This window comes from Moschus berezovskii, chromosome 4 (assembly GCF_049115385.1).
Source record: "Moschus berezovskii isolate FMDL1 chromosome 4, NW_MosBer_1.0, whole genome shotgun sequence".
Taxonomy (NCBI): Eukaryota; Metazoa; Chordata; class Mammalia; order Artiodactyla; family Moschidae; genus Moschus; species Moschus berezovskii.
The window spans coordinates 13596049-13611280 of NC_142463.1; the positions used below are offsets into that span (position 1 = coordinate 13596049).

Genomic DNA, 15232 nt, shown 5'->3' on the forward strand with positions numbered 1-15232 from the left:
TATGTTTAACGACACACGTCGCGGTGTCGTATGCTCTCTTCAACCCCCAGTGGACAGTCCACCAGTGCCTTTGGGTCATTCAGGGTCAACAAAACAGCAACTCTTTAAAGAATCTCAACAGCTTAGGATGAAAGGTATGTGGGGACTGGTATCAAGTTTAAAGAAAAATGAGCTAAATATTTCAATGACATGATGAGTTTTTCTCCTAAGAGGAGGAAGAGACTGTGGGGAAAACAACTTTTTTAATTCCCTTTTTTTTTTTTAACAGTGATTAGAATCATTTATCAAATGTGAGGGAAGGAACCCAGGTATCTGGTATCCAAAACACAGGTGCAAAAATTTTCTTGTCTCAAAGTTTGTTCAACACTTCCGAGGGAATGAACGCAGCAGCCACTGTTGGAGACTTGCTCTCAACTTGATGCAGCATAAAATTTTCTCATCTCTTCAGAAACAAATACAGGAATGTCCTTTTTTGCTGCAGTCAGACCATGTGTCTTCTGAGTTAGCAAGCAAATGCATTTAGAAGGTCTGAGGTGTGCAGGGTCCAGAATTGAAATCTGAGAGGCAGTGTTAGAACTTAAGCGAGGCAGGATTTTTAGAGACTACTCAAATGAAAATCTAAGTGAAGCATATAAAAATTCAGTTCTTTCTATTATTTTCAACTGGTATTTGATGGCGACATTCCCTGGTAAGGACGGGTTAAGGGCTGTTATCTCCAGGTCCAAGATATCCCAACTACTTAAAGTAGGGCCCCCAAGAGGAGAAAGACACACACTTCTGTGGTCTCTGGAATTCTTTTTTGCCTTTTTTTTTTTTAAAGAAATAGTAGCTTCAGTTGCACACCACGAGCTGAAGGGGTTTGCATCCAAATGAGAAACTCTACCCCTTGTCTCTAGTGGGACAGGCACCAGGTCCCCACAAGCGGCAACTCCCATGTCCTGTAGCACGTGGCATCTGATCCTGGAGTGAAGAATAAGCTGGCACAGAGCCCCGATCACTGGTGTCCAGGCTAGATGGCGTTTCGTGGCGTGCCATTGTGTGTCAACGCTTTCAGGCTGGGGGCACTGGTCTGGTGACTACAGCTCCTGTGAGAAGTCACACCCACCTCAAAAACCTCATGAATAGCTTTTCGGAAACAATGGAAGTTATAGTCTATTAAACCTGCAGGAGAGAAAAAGGAAGATCAGGCGCCTTGAATGTCAATTATCTGCTAGCAAACATTTGGTGATGGAAAGAAATAATTGGTATGTATTTTAAAACATATATCCAATTGAGAAATTCTCCACAACTCTGGGCCTGGGAATGAAGAGGGTAAATAAGAAAGCAATTAGGAAGACAAATTTGCTAAGAAAATTTACAATAAACTCTAAAGTGAAAGTAAAATACTTTTGATACATCAAGTTTTTCCTAAGTCTCTGGGGCAGGCAAAGAAAAGCTGAAGGAAAGAGCTGGAACAATAGTTGGGCAAAATGCTCAACAGAGACATAGGCATGGGAGGTATCGGGAAGGCCCATAGGGCAGAGCCTCGGGAAGCCAGCTCCCCCACCTCAGAGGGGAGGGAGGGCAACTCTGTCCTTTTCTGTTTATGAACTGGCTTCCAAATCAGATTTTAGTCAAAGGGTTCCTTGCAGGTACATATGGACACATGACCAATTCCGAACACCAAGAAAAGTGCAAGTGTGCAAGACTTCCATGGAGTCTCCTTAAAAGGAAGACCTCCCTACTCCTCCCTCAATCCTCCTTAGAGCCCAGAATTTGGGGAAGATTGTTGGAGATCCAGAAGTCCTTCCACATCACGAGAAGGACTTGAAACTAGTAGCCAGTACTGAGAACAGCAGAGCTGAAAGAGAAGCACCTAGGTCCTCAAGGATACCGGGACAGAAAGACAACACACAAGAAACAAACCACAAGCATCTGATGGCAAAGTGACTACAGATGGGGAAGAAGCCCAAAGGTGGGAGGGTCAAGTGCAAGGCAAAAGCAGCCAAGAAAACTTCAGGGAAGAGACAAGACTCTGCAAATACGGGCAAGATTTAAATAGGCAGGAAAGAGGAGCAAAATCACAAGAAAACAGCAGGGAGTTTGCACTGAAAACACAGCACACAGGTGGAAGACGGGAAAGAAGCTGGTCTGACTGGAGATGGGAGCAGACAATTCTTGGGAGAAGTACTGGGAATAGTCTGAAGAAGCAGGTTAGAGTCAAATTAAGGAGTTCCTTCAGATTCAGAAAAAAATAAAGGTTTTGATAAGTTCAACTACATTAAACTTGAATTCTCTGCAAATGGTAAAATTAAACTGACAATCAAGGAAACCTGAACAATGTGTGGGTATGTGATGATGATACGAAATCATTGTTAATTTTTTTTTAACATCTATTAGTGGTAATACTGGAGAAGGAAATGGCAACCCACTCCAGTGTTCTTGCCTGGAGAATCAGAGGGATAGGGGAGCCTGGTGGAATGCTGTCTACGGGGTCGCACAGAGTCGGACACGACTGAGGCGACTTAGCAGCAACAGTGGTGATACTGTTATGCTTTAAAAAGAGTACTACTTCTTAGAGATGCCTGCTGAAATCTCTATAAACAAAATGATTTGATGTCAGAGATTTGCTTCAAAATAACCCAATAGGAGAAAAGGGATAGAGATGAAATAAGAATGGATATGATTTTAATAGTTGTTCAATCTGGGTGATAGATAAGAAAAGGTTTCCTTACATTATTTTCTCTACTGTTTTATGTTTGACAATTTCCACTGTCAAACCAAGGATTTAAACAAGGATTAAAAAAGAAAAATGAAGATATACAGGAAACAAGACTGACCATGTGTTCATGACTATGAAAGCAGGGACAGGTACATGGAATTGCTGTGCTATTCAACTTTTGTGTTTACTTGAAAATTTCCAGGAACCAAAAGTTTTAATTTTTAAAGATTAGAATGGAAAAAAAATAAGAAACTCCTAAGAGGCACAAAAAAGATAAAAGCATAGGAACAAATAAATTACTAGAGAAGAAGCCTAAACAGACATGAAAGAGCACCTCAATGAAACAGACGCTTGCTCTAACCAGTAATTAGAGAAATAAAAAAGAGACATCGTTTCGCACCTACCAGACTGACAACAACTGAACAGTCTAACAACATTAAACATTAGCAAGGACATGAAGTGACAGAAACTCCCACAAAGCTCTGTCTGGGGTGAAAACAATAAAGCTACTTTGGAGAGCAATTCAATAAGGCCTAATAAAACTGACATGAACTTGAGCAGGGGACATGCACTTGAGCAGGGGACATGAACTTGAGCAGGGGACATGCACTTGAGCAGGGGACATGCACTTGGGAAAATTGTGGGAGATGGTGAGGGATACAGAGGTCTGGGGGGCTGCAGTCCCATGGGGTCACAAAGAGTCGGACTGGGCAACTGAACAACAATAAAACTGAATGCACATGCCCTCCACAAATTCCACTCCTAAAGACGTACTATTCTAGAGAAATTCTCCGTATGTGCAAAGGCAAACTTGTTCATGAACATTTCTTGCAAAACTATTTATAATCTTAAAAATCATCTAAACATACAGTAAAAAGAATATAAACTGTGATATACACACTCCACAGACAGTGACAAAGAATGAACTGAAGCAACATGCTATTGATATGGATAAACACCTCAAAACCAATCTTGAATGAAGAGAAACAAGGAAGTTGCAGAAGATGACTGACATTTTGACACGGTTTACACAAAGATACATAATACCCTATATGGTTTAAGGATAAATAAGAAGTAAAAGACTAATTCAGACACAGGAGAAGAAAACCCTACATTCAACAGAGCACAAGTGAGGGTTTCAACTGAGAAATACACAGAAGACAAATATGTATTGGTCACGTTTCAGATCTTAAGCTCAAAGGGGAATATATACATTTTAATAAAAAAAAACCTTTGTATATCTAAAATATTTCATTAATATGAGCATCAGTGACATAATATTAACTCATTTAATATTAATTAACATCACAAACCCAAACAGAAGAAAAAGAACTTGTTGCATGAGTAACAGAGCTACTATAGATCCTTGAGTAGTTAAATGACATTCTTTTGAAAACTATTCTGCCTTGAGAATAAAAGACGATACAGACTGAGCCCTCAATATATATGTTGAATGCAGCACCTCAGGCCTGGATGGGTGAGGACTTGGACTGGAGACACCAACAGTGGAAATGGATAGGACACCCTAGACAGTTCCACAAGAAACAAATGTTAAGAGTTGGCGAAGATTCAATGAAAACCTCAGAAAAGAATGGAAAAAGGAGAACAAAGAACACCCTCTGTGAGATGCTGTGCAAGGGCCTCGGAAGCAATTACACCACACGATTACCAGATAGCACACAGCTAAGCGTGGACACCAGGAAAATGACATAACTAGTAACAGAAGCAAAGGAGCCAGGAGAGTCATGAAACAACAGGGAAAATATTCATCAGTTTTCGACACCACGGAAAGATAAATATTTAAGTAAAGATGCCTTACTAACAGTTTCAAACACAGGATGGAAACAAGTCCGAGCTGGAGAAGTGAATTTTTCAGTCAGCTACACAGAGATGAACTGAAGCCACAGATGTCATGTGCTGACCAGGAGAATAAGTGAAGAAGTAAGCCAGAAGCCCAGAACTGAGAGAAAGAAAAGTAATTAGAAGAAACAGGTGGTCAGAGAAATAGACACACAGAAGACCCCAAAGAGCTCTGCTTTGGGAAAGCAGAGAGAAGAGAGCGTGAAGGAGGACTGGATGACAGGGTCACACGCTTTGGAAGGCTGAAGAGGAAAGGCCACCAAATGTGGCAAGAAGGTGACCCAGTAACTTCTCAAACCACCTCAGCAGACTGGTTTGGGTGGAAGCCAAATGCAGGCAGACAGGTAACAGAAGGATGTGAAACCAGAGGCTGGAATAAAAGATGTATTTAAAAACAAAAGACCAAAAGGAGACAGGAGAAAGCATGGACTATACATGCAGGAAAGGCACAGAAGCAGCTGAAAAAGTCATGAGTGTGAAAGTGTTAGTTGCTCAGTCGTGTCCAACTCTTTGTGACCCCACAGACTGTAGCCCGCCAGGCTCCTCTGTCCACAGAATTCTCCAAGCAAGAATACTAGAGTGGGTTGCCATCCCTTCTCCAGGGGATCAAACTAACTGGTAAATCCTCTAACACTGCAACAATGTTTTCTCTTGTTTTCCAGAACCTAAGAAATTATGACAAAGACCTTTATATAAAGACAGTTTTTAAAATGTCATTACCTTTTCTTTCAAAACTTTCTTCCCTAAGTATGCAAACCAGTGCCAAAAATTTAGTCACCTCCTTTAAATACAGGACAGTTGTGTTATTCAGCTTGATGATGGCCATGGACTCTTTGTCATAAGCACTTCCACTTCCATCTTCCTTTAACCTGTTTTAAAACAAAGTATCATTCATTATAGGTTTCCCAACTCGGCATTTTGTCACATTTGCACAAGGCTTTCTACTCAGTTTCCTAAATGTCTTTTGAGAAAACAGGCTGGCTCGACCACAGTGGAACAGAAGCTGTGTTAAGCTATGGGTGCCCAGCCCCTGCTGCATAACCATTCCGTGTGCTCACACCACCGTGCTGACCTAGGATGCATGAAGACAGCAGACTTCTAATTTTCCCCCACACTGATCAGTGCTGACACCCTCTGCAAATAAAGAAGGACCTGAAATATGAAAACTGTCAGTAGTGAAAAAGGAATAAGTACAAAAACTAAAGTAAATACGGTCTATCAAAGATACTGTGGAATCCTGATGCCTGCAAAGTGAGCCTCACAGGGTCTGAAAGCTATTTCACTTATCAGTGTCAGAATTACATGGAGTCCCACTTCAAAAAACACAAATCAAGAGCCAAGCAAGCAACAAACTGAACTTCAATAAAGCATAACAAGTTTCACACACAGGTTAATAATAATGAAGTAATGGCTGTTTCTTGTTTATAATGTACTTTATCATGTGTAATGTAGTTTACAATGTGCCTTTACAACTAAATTTGAGTCTTTAATTATAAAAAATACATTCTATTCATCTATTTTTAAAATTAGGAACGGGAGCATGAAACTTTTCTGCATGACCTACAGACAAAATCACATTTTCGCCGGGGAAAGAATAAAAACAAAGGCAAGCATGTAACCACAAAACTGACAGGAATGGAAAACAAGAATAGACAAGTAAAGAAGAGCTAAGACAAACGCATTCTCCTACCCCGAGGCAGCTACAGAAAGACACTGACAAGTTAGGCAGAAAGGCCAAGGTGCAGGGTAGGGACAGAGAGATGAAAGAGGAATTTAGACTAGGTGGAACACAGAGGATCAACAGATAAAGGACAGAGGTATCAAAAAGCAAAGGTAATGTCAGAGCATCAGGACAGTGCTTGGGAGGGCTGACATTAATATACAAGATGACCCACCACTATTAGAGGCTGAAGAGGTTACCGGCTTTTGAAATAATTATTAGTAAATCCACCAACTTGCCTTCTGGACTATTCTACAAAACCATTTCTTTAAAAATTTCTGTATAAAGTATGGTGAATTTGCATATAAGAAGAGTTTTTATTTTAGAGACTTCTTAGAAACTGAGATGTATATGTTAAACATTCCTTGTTTCTGTGCTCTCTGAAAGATTAAGGATTCCTCAGTTCCACAAAGCCTGAAATCAAATTAGGAACCAGCACATACTTTTGTTACTCAGTGCTTTAAATAAATCAGTCTAGTTTACTGATCTAACAGTAGTGAAAAGTTGCAGTAGTGAGAACACACAGCACAAAAGCCCCAAATTAAAGCGGGTGAAACTTTCACTGATAACTAAGTCTGGCACCAGTCACACCTTTTCAACTGCTCTTGTCCATCCACGTGGAAAGAGTAAGACCCAGCAGTTCACTCACAGAGAAATTATGCTCCAAACTGAAGCACTATGGTCAGTTCTACTTCATACAGTACTTGCTAGATGCCTCAGAAATTAATCCCCCAACAAGTCAAACTGGCGGTTTTCCACTTGTCTGAGATCTTACAAAAACATATACGAACACAACTTACCCATATATACAAGACACATCAATTACAACATCAATCATGTCACAGCAAAGTTCATATGACTGCATATCCACAGGAGAACTGTCTGTTGCAATGTAGATTTTGCTGACAACATCGAAGAGAAAAGCTTTTTCAATACCTGAATTCTTGAAAAAAACAAAATCAAGTGTTCATTTTTTAAAGAATCACAGTTTGTAAACTTGTCAAAGATCCTGAATCATTAACATCCAAGAGCATTTTTAACGATATAACCCAATACCAAGAGTAAACAGTACTTGCTTAGGAGACACTTCTCTTATCCAAATAAGAAAAGTCAAATTGTTTCTCTGCTCTGATTTACTGACATAATAGAACACTCAAATTTGTTCTTTCATCCTCTTTACTTAAATGAATTATTTTCTAAGACACCACCAAAAAACAAACAAAAAAATCCTCCAAAAATCAAGCCATGCTACATTTGATAATCCTTTTCCTGACAATAATCAATCTCTGATTCAAATGATCCTGCTACCAGAAAGGTTTGATGTGGAACTCAGCAAACAACGTTTCACATCAACATCTAGCATAGTGCAAAAGCCCCAAGAATTGGGGATCACGACACACTGAGTCCTTCAAAGCAGTGTTTGGAGAACACAGTCGCTGAATCCTAGACTGATGGGAACCATATCCTTTTTAATTAAGCTGAATCCTCAAAACAAGAAACGTGAAATATGACACTGAGGTCACAGTTAACAAGGACCAATTTTTCAATGTGACCTCCAATAACGCAGAGATTACACTGAGTCTAATTCCCAACACCCAGTATACCCCAGTTTCTATTCTTCCTTCAGGAAAAGAGATCACTAAGATATTTTTAATTAAGAAAAGCATGAGAAAATTTTTCATCAGAGCCTTTTAAGACAAAAAAAGGTGAATAACTCAAGCCATTTTTTAAATGTTTCTATTATTTATTTAATATTTAACTGTGTCGTCTTTAACCTTGACTCAGATTAATTCAAGGCATTTTTTGGAGAATTTGATAATACAAATATATTCAACAAAAACCAGAAACGACAGTGAATTAAATGCACACTTACTGATATAAAGATATTTAATAGGTTTTCCAAGGTCGGTAGCTGTGGGATAAGTTTCTGCACCACCTTACTAAAGGCTTCAAATATTGAATGGTCATAGATACTAGTCAAATAAAAGCTGAAAGACACAACATAGTTTGATTAATTTGAAAAATATCTTAAAAGTCCAACGACAATTATCACAATACATAAAATTTTAAGTTTCTTCACATTTGATTTCAGTAAGTTCCAATAAGGCCTGTTTTGTGTACCATCTCCCTCACTCAAGATGACAAATGCCATTTCCCCACCTGGCTTGTAGCTCTCCATCCCTTTAACATTTACACAGAGGGCAACTGAGGCAGTGCTAGGAAAACATTTTCAGATGCGGAAACCTGAACATTCACCTAAGTCCTTGCAATCTGATCCAAAAAGCTTGGTTTCTTAAGCCCACAACTGACAAAAAAACAAGAGAAAGCTCAGACATAGGCAACATTTATTAAATAAGAATACAGTACAGGTTTCTACTAAAATGTTACCTCCTCAGAAAGTTCCTTCCTGACCCCACCTAAAATGGTACTCCTGTACCCTTTGCTTTCAACCTCTTCCCCTTTGTTTTTCTGCATAGCACTAATGAGTACTTAAAATTACACTATATGTATATTTATGTGCTTTTGAGCTGTCTTATTCATCAGAACAGTAAGCTCCATGAGAATAAAGGCCGTCAGCCTTGCTCACAGCTGGGTGCCCACTGTTCTGTATTCATGAATATTTGTTGAGTAAACAAATTAATAAAACTGGCACTTAGAATTTATGTAAATAACATGCTAAGGAAGATGAGAGCAGGAGCTCTAGAGAGAAGGGACAGCTATCTGGAGGCCTAAAAGGATACACAAAGAAGTAAATTTGTAGATTTAACAAAACACATACTTGAGAGACAGAGGGTTTTAACATTTAAACAGTGTGGTCAACTGTACCTGCTTTTTCACTCAGGGAGTATACTCTTAGTTACATAGCTGTATCCATTAAGTAATTATAAACACAGATAACAAAGTCAGAGGCACAGAACTGTTTATATCACACTTTTTATCGTAATTCAAAGATACTTTCAAAGAGTGCACCTAAGAAAACTAACTTAGATGGGGCTCTAATCTAGATGTTAGAACAACGGAAGAGGTAAGACCAAGATTATCCCCCCATAGGCACTAAGGTAAAGGAATATTTTAGGTTAGCAATGTAAGAAGGTCCTGCAGGAACTGTGAAGTTTGGAGGTGGATGGGGACAGGAAGAACTTCCCAAAGCACAGGGCATTCTAGGAAGCTGAGTTTCTGGAAACCGGAAATTAAAAGAACCTCATCCATAGGTCTGCTAGTAATTAATAAAAGTTTAATGCTGTTAACAAGGCCCAGGGCCCCACAGAGAACTGGGAAAAGGGATAGTGTATACCACTGAGGTGGGTGCTCTGGAAAGGGACACAGACCTGGTACTAAGAGGATTAGAAAGGTTCTATGGGTCCTGGAGAACACTGGACAATCATGGCTTAAAATCCATCATTCATGGTAGAAAAATAAGACTGAGGAATTTCACTGGAAGATACTTTCACTTTCTCCTACAAATACTGCTAAATTTTTTTAAAAGTATGAATTACTTGTACATATTTTAATCCAGGCAAAAAGTCAATGGGACTTTTCTATGTGGTTTCTTAGGAGAGTAACAAAAAGATCTTATAGCCGGAGGCCCTAGGGAATATTAGGGTAGGGATGGGGGTTGGCTTGAGCCTAGAAGGAAGTCATTATAACAGACCAAGGATAAGGAAATAGCTACGGTTGTCTCTCTGCTGGTTCCCCTTTAAGTTGTTTGTACCATCAAAAGAACATTTTCTTGGGTACTTTTCATTACTCATTTCTATCTAAACCATAAAAAAAGATGCAGGAAATAATTCTCACATATTTTTAAAATATAAGCATACAAACCACTGAGTTTATCTAGTAGGTGTTCTTTATTATTTATTTTGCAATGAGAATTACGAATCAGCAGTTCTTTAACTTGATAGCAACCCTAAGCAGATTTAATGGATACAATCACTTCACCCAATTTTTAGAGGTTTATAAAACATAAAGTGTTTTAAAAAACATAAACAAGAAACATTAGAATCCAAACTTAAAATGTGCCCTCTTGAAAAGGCTCTTCCTACTGAGAGAGATACTGTGAAAGATCATGCTACAGAGTTCTACAACAAATGTGAGATTCCTTGAACTGAGGCAAGGAGGGGGAAATCCCAAGAGAGGGGAATTCCAAAGTAGATTTAATGCCATGAGGAAACAGCCTGACTCCAGTCTCTTGAGATGAATTTGTAAACACACCTACAGAAACAGACCTCGTATGACTTCAACCTCTGGTTGAAGTAATTTCTCAATAACATCAGGCTCCCAAAACTGCTTGAATTCAACAGATATCAAAAACATTACACATTTGGGAAAGGTATACCGATAACAGAGAGCTACGTGTTTGTAATGACAGAGATGGGAATACATTACACACTTTTCAGGGCTCCCATATCAAACACACAGGTTGTTACCTAAGGTGGAGTTTTTCTAGCCCAGCATCTGCAAGGTCATCATTGGCCCTTTGATGAATGTCCCTCTGTGTTTCTATTTTGTGATCATCAGACAGACCATCAACTTTGTGAATAAAAACCTCAAAATTCATGTCTGGGTTAACTTTGTAGGCTTTAGAAACAGTAATGTGAAGTCTTGTTAAAGCCTCCATGTAGTCATCCTGTAAGTCAGAACAAAATATTTTTTAAAAAGAAATCTTACGTTACGAAAGCCTCAAACCACCTCTTTCCCCAACCACAGAATATATATTGCCCTAATCATTCATAAGTATTCAAACAACTACATTAACTTATATCACTAAATAGATCTTCAATCTTTCTTGATAAAGAATTCAACTACCAAGTTAATGCTTGTAATTTTTAATACTGATAAGAAAAGGAAATGGAAAATGGACACTTATTCCCAATAAAAAAATTTTTAAGTAATCCCAGCTCTGCCATTTATTAGATGTGTGACTTTAAGCAGGTTGCTTAAATTCTGTGATCTCAGTTTACTCAGCCATAGAATTGTAATTACAATACCTACCTCACGACACTTTGAGGAAGAAATTAAATTAGGTCATATGTATGAATGCACTCGTAACAGAGTCTATACCTCAGAACTCATTCCTAGCTAATGCTTAAGCTTAGTAAAAAATTAAGATTCTTAAGGACAGAGACATGTTCCATTTATCTTAGTGTGTCTGCCACATGCTAGGCCCTCAATAAGTGCTAGCTGAACTAAACTGAATCTGGACAACTAAAGAAACTATTCATTTAATATTTACTGACTCAGTTCTCACATTCCTCATTACAGGCACTGATAAGACCTTTTCAGTGGGTGACAACATTACAACTGTTAATAAAAATATAGCAATATCTACTATTAACAAAAATGGAACACTGCTCATTAACTAGAACTCAGAGATATAAACCCTATCTCCTAGTCATCTCATATTCTGTACTAGCACAAAGGCATGCCTGCTCCTAAAGCACCTCTGCAGGTACATCGCTCACAGTTAGGAAATCTAGGGGCAAAGAAACAAGTTGCAAGAAGCACATGACAAGATAAACAACCTTCCTTTGTTCCCACATCTTCCACCATCAGAGAAGAAAAGTAAACATCATCATTTCCAACTACCTGTGCATCAATGACATATATCAATGCTCCTGTTCCCCTGAAGATCATCTCGTAGTCAAAAGTTGGGTCAAAAAAGTCCATTTGCCCAGGAAAATCCCATATTTGGAAATTCACAAAGGAGCTATTAGAAATGTCATCTTTGTAAATCTTGTTGGTACTTTCCAAAAAGAGGGTCTCATTGGGTGACATTTTATGAAACACCACCTGTTAAAAGAAAAAAAGACAATTTAATGACTATTCCACTTTTTATTTAAAATAAGTACAAAACTCCACCCGGAATTAACATAAAAGAATGTGACCCTACAGAAAAAATTTTAAAAGAGATGAAAAGTGAATGGTGTATCCATTGGTACTCACTATCCTCTAACTTCTAACAGAACTGAAAACACCAAATTACTAAAACCAAATCACCCAGAAAAGCTAAAACTTTTGTTTTCTCTGTCTGTATACAGTACTAGCAGTAGTAATGTCTCTCCTCAGTTTTTTTTTCTTCCCATTACATTGTATAAATTCTGCCAAAATCGGCTCTAAGATTATGAAAATTTATAGCTAATGTTTAAGTAGTTTTGTTCATTGAAAATTTATCAGAATGCCCACATCAGGTTCTAACGAATAATCAGAAAAGAAACTGACTGGACCCTGTCCTTCATGGGTTTGCAGTCTTGTAGAAGAAATAAAACAAAGGCAAATTATACCAAATAGGAAAAGGCATATTGGTAGAGAAGGAATATCTGTGAGGAGGGGAAGAACGGGACTTGACAAGGAAAAGACAGCTCCCATGAGGAAAAAAAAAGGTAAAGGCAATTGTTAAGAATCACAATTATCACAATCCACACAATTCCAACACAAAACTAATTTCCCTCTCTCTATTCGCTGGATGAGAAAAATGGATAGTTTACTCCTGAGGTTTAGACGGTGAGTAACACTGTAACGAATCAAAACCAGTTTGCTAAAAACCTGCCATCAATGTACTCAGATTTTGCTGTAACAGTGAAAAGATAATAAAACACAGTAATCACGTAAATTTGGAAGGCTACTTTTTAAAAGCATCATGTCTACAAAATATCACACAGAGATTTATTTTGGAGATATCTTTGCCATAGAAAGAAAAGAGCAAAAAGCCAGGTATCTGGCCATTTTATCGCCAGCTCACCTTGTGTTTAAGAGGAATGGCTGATGGAGATCGTCAACACTGCCTCTATTCCCCTGTACTAAAAAAGCGAATAGCCTTCCATCCTTTCCTGCCATTTCCCAAGTGAAAGCACATGTACAAAGGTCTGCAAATATTCTCCAGGTCTCAAGACTTCTGCAGCCACACACACGGGAAATCACTACTAATTATACTCACCGGGCTAAAAGTACTAGAACAGGTGGAAGAACAGCCCCCATTCCCACTAAGGAATGTCACAGTGAGGTCTCCTTCGTACTAGTAACAGGAGCAGGCCTTACAAAGGCCAAGGAGTTAGTCACAACCCTTTCTGACGCTGCTCCCTGGGGCTCACCTGGGAAGCCCTGCAAACTCAGGTCACCTGAAGTCAGAGGCACACACACAGCCGGGGTCGGGGAGGGAGTGTGGGAAAGTTCTCCGAGTTAGAACCGGGGAGCAAGTCTCAGTTTCGTGAATGGCACGGGGGCCGGGTCCCAGGAAGTGAGGGCCCAGGAGGTGAGGCCACGGGCACCTGCCTCGCTCCGGCCACTCGGGGAGCGCGGGGATCCTCTCGGCCTCGGCTGACCTGGGCGTGGACTGCGAGATCGGGGTCCCGGCGCGGACCGCGCCCGAGCTCTGCTTCCCAGAGAAGAGAAAGCGCGCTGGGACAACCCAGCCAGCGCCCCCGGCCGCCGCCCTCCTCAGGGCCTCCCCTCCCGGCTGGCCCCCGGCGCCCCGGGAGGGGCGGAGGGCCCGAACGGCCCCACTCACCTTCTGGATGGAGGACTTGCCGCTGCGCCGGAGGCCCATGAGCAGAATCCTCGGCTTGGAGCTGTCAGCGCCCCCCGGGCCACAGCCGCCTCCGGCCCCCGCCCCAACCCCGCCGCCCGCGGCTGCCGCCTCCTCTTCCTCCTCCTCCACGCCGTAGCCGAAATCCTTTGGGAACGAATCCGCCGCGCCGTAACTGCCGGCGAGGGGCGTCTCCTCCGCCCCGTACTGCAGGGACATGGTGCTGGAGCCGCCGCCGCCCGCGCCCTGACAGGCCAGGCCAGGCCAAGCCAGGCCGCCGCCTCCCCAGTTCGCCGCCGCCGCCGCCGCCCCCGGCAGCCACCGATGCTGTGCGGCCCGCTCCCCGGCGCCCGGCTCTCATAGGCTCCCCGCCCGAGCCCGGCCCCTCATTGGTCGCCTGAGCTGCCACTCGGGAGCAGCAAGGTAGGTGGTGCCCGTCACGTGCCCGGAATCACCTGACTCGGAGCCGTGGAGGGGGGAGGAGGAGTCACGAGGAGGGTGGCCGGGCCGAGCCCTCTGCCCTACGCCCCAGCCCGCACTTCGGTCCGACCCAGCCACGCGCCTTGCTCCCCACCGTTCTCCTGCCTTCTTCGGGACTCCGGAGGCCAACGCAATGAGCTCTCTGGGCACTTGGGAGAATTGTTTGTCCTCCTCCTCCTATTGTGCTTGCCCAACCAATACTTACTGATGCCCGCGAAGTCCTGGGGCGCAAGGGGCGCAAAACTGCAACTACCTTGGACCCTGCCTGCCCTCAAGTTGCCCCAAGGTTAATGGAGATCGGACCTCTGAGTAAGTAGCTTCTGTACGAGATAGGAAATGGGAGGGTCAAAGGTGCAGATAAAAACGCTCGGCATGGGTGGGTGAGAGCATCTCTTAAGGAGCTGGCGTCTGATCAGGTCTGGAAGGATGGCATTGGTTGGGATGCTCAGAGATTGAGAGGAGGAGCTAGCCAGAGTGAGGGCAAAACCTCAAACAAGGCAGAGTCATCGGTGAGATAGTTCTAGCAGGTAGCTGGGCCCTGATAGGAAAGCAAATGCTAGCAAACTAGAATGTCTTACCCTCTTTTCAGCAAATCACTGACAATGAATACTGCTACTGTTTCACACTCATCAGGATCTGACTCCCCCTCCTCCCCACCCAGTATCTACTTCTTTAGTAATTCCATCACCCCCTGGAACATTGCATCTTGTGTGATCTCCTTCAGATCAGAGACCAAAGGAATTAATAATGAAAGCAGACCAGAACAAAAGCTTGTCACCAAAATATGGGAAAGCTAGAGGAATTTTACTCTTCACAGGGCGGCTTTAGAATTGGAAATTTAACCAAAGAGGATCCTCATGGGTGGTGGTATTGATCTTTCAAGGAAACTTTCTTGATTATGAAGGGAAAGCAGGTATGCAAATCTGGAAGTTGGTTTTGTCTGAATCTC

At 41.5% G+C, this 15232-nt stretch overlaps 1 protein-coding gene across 1 annotated transcript; it reads right to left on the reverse strand.

Moving 5' to 3' along the window:
• Positions 1-971: 971 nt before the first annotated feature.
• RRAGC (Ras related GTP binding C) lies at positions 972-14934 on the reverse strand. The gene is made up of 7 exons (XM_055401839.2): positions 13786-14934; positions 11868-12071; positions 10709-10908; positions 8155-8269; positions 7082-7224; positions 5282-5430; positions 972-1161 (listed from the first exon to the last, which is right to left on the reverse strand). Exons 1-7 carry the CDS (start codon positions 14020-14022, stop codon positions 1010-1012), a joined length of 1200 nt encoding a protein of 399 aa, XP_055257814.1. The 5' UTR covers positions 14023-14934; the 3' UTR covers positions 972-1009.
• Positions 14935-15232: the final 298 nt, after the last annotated feature.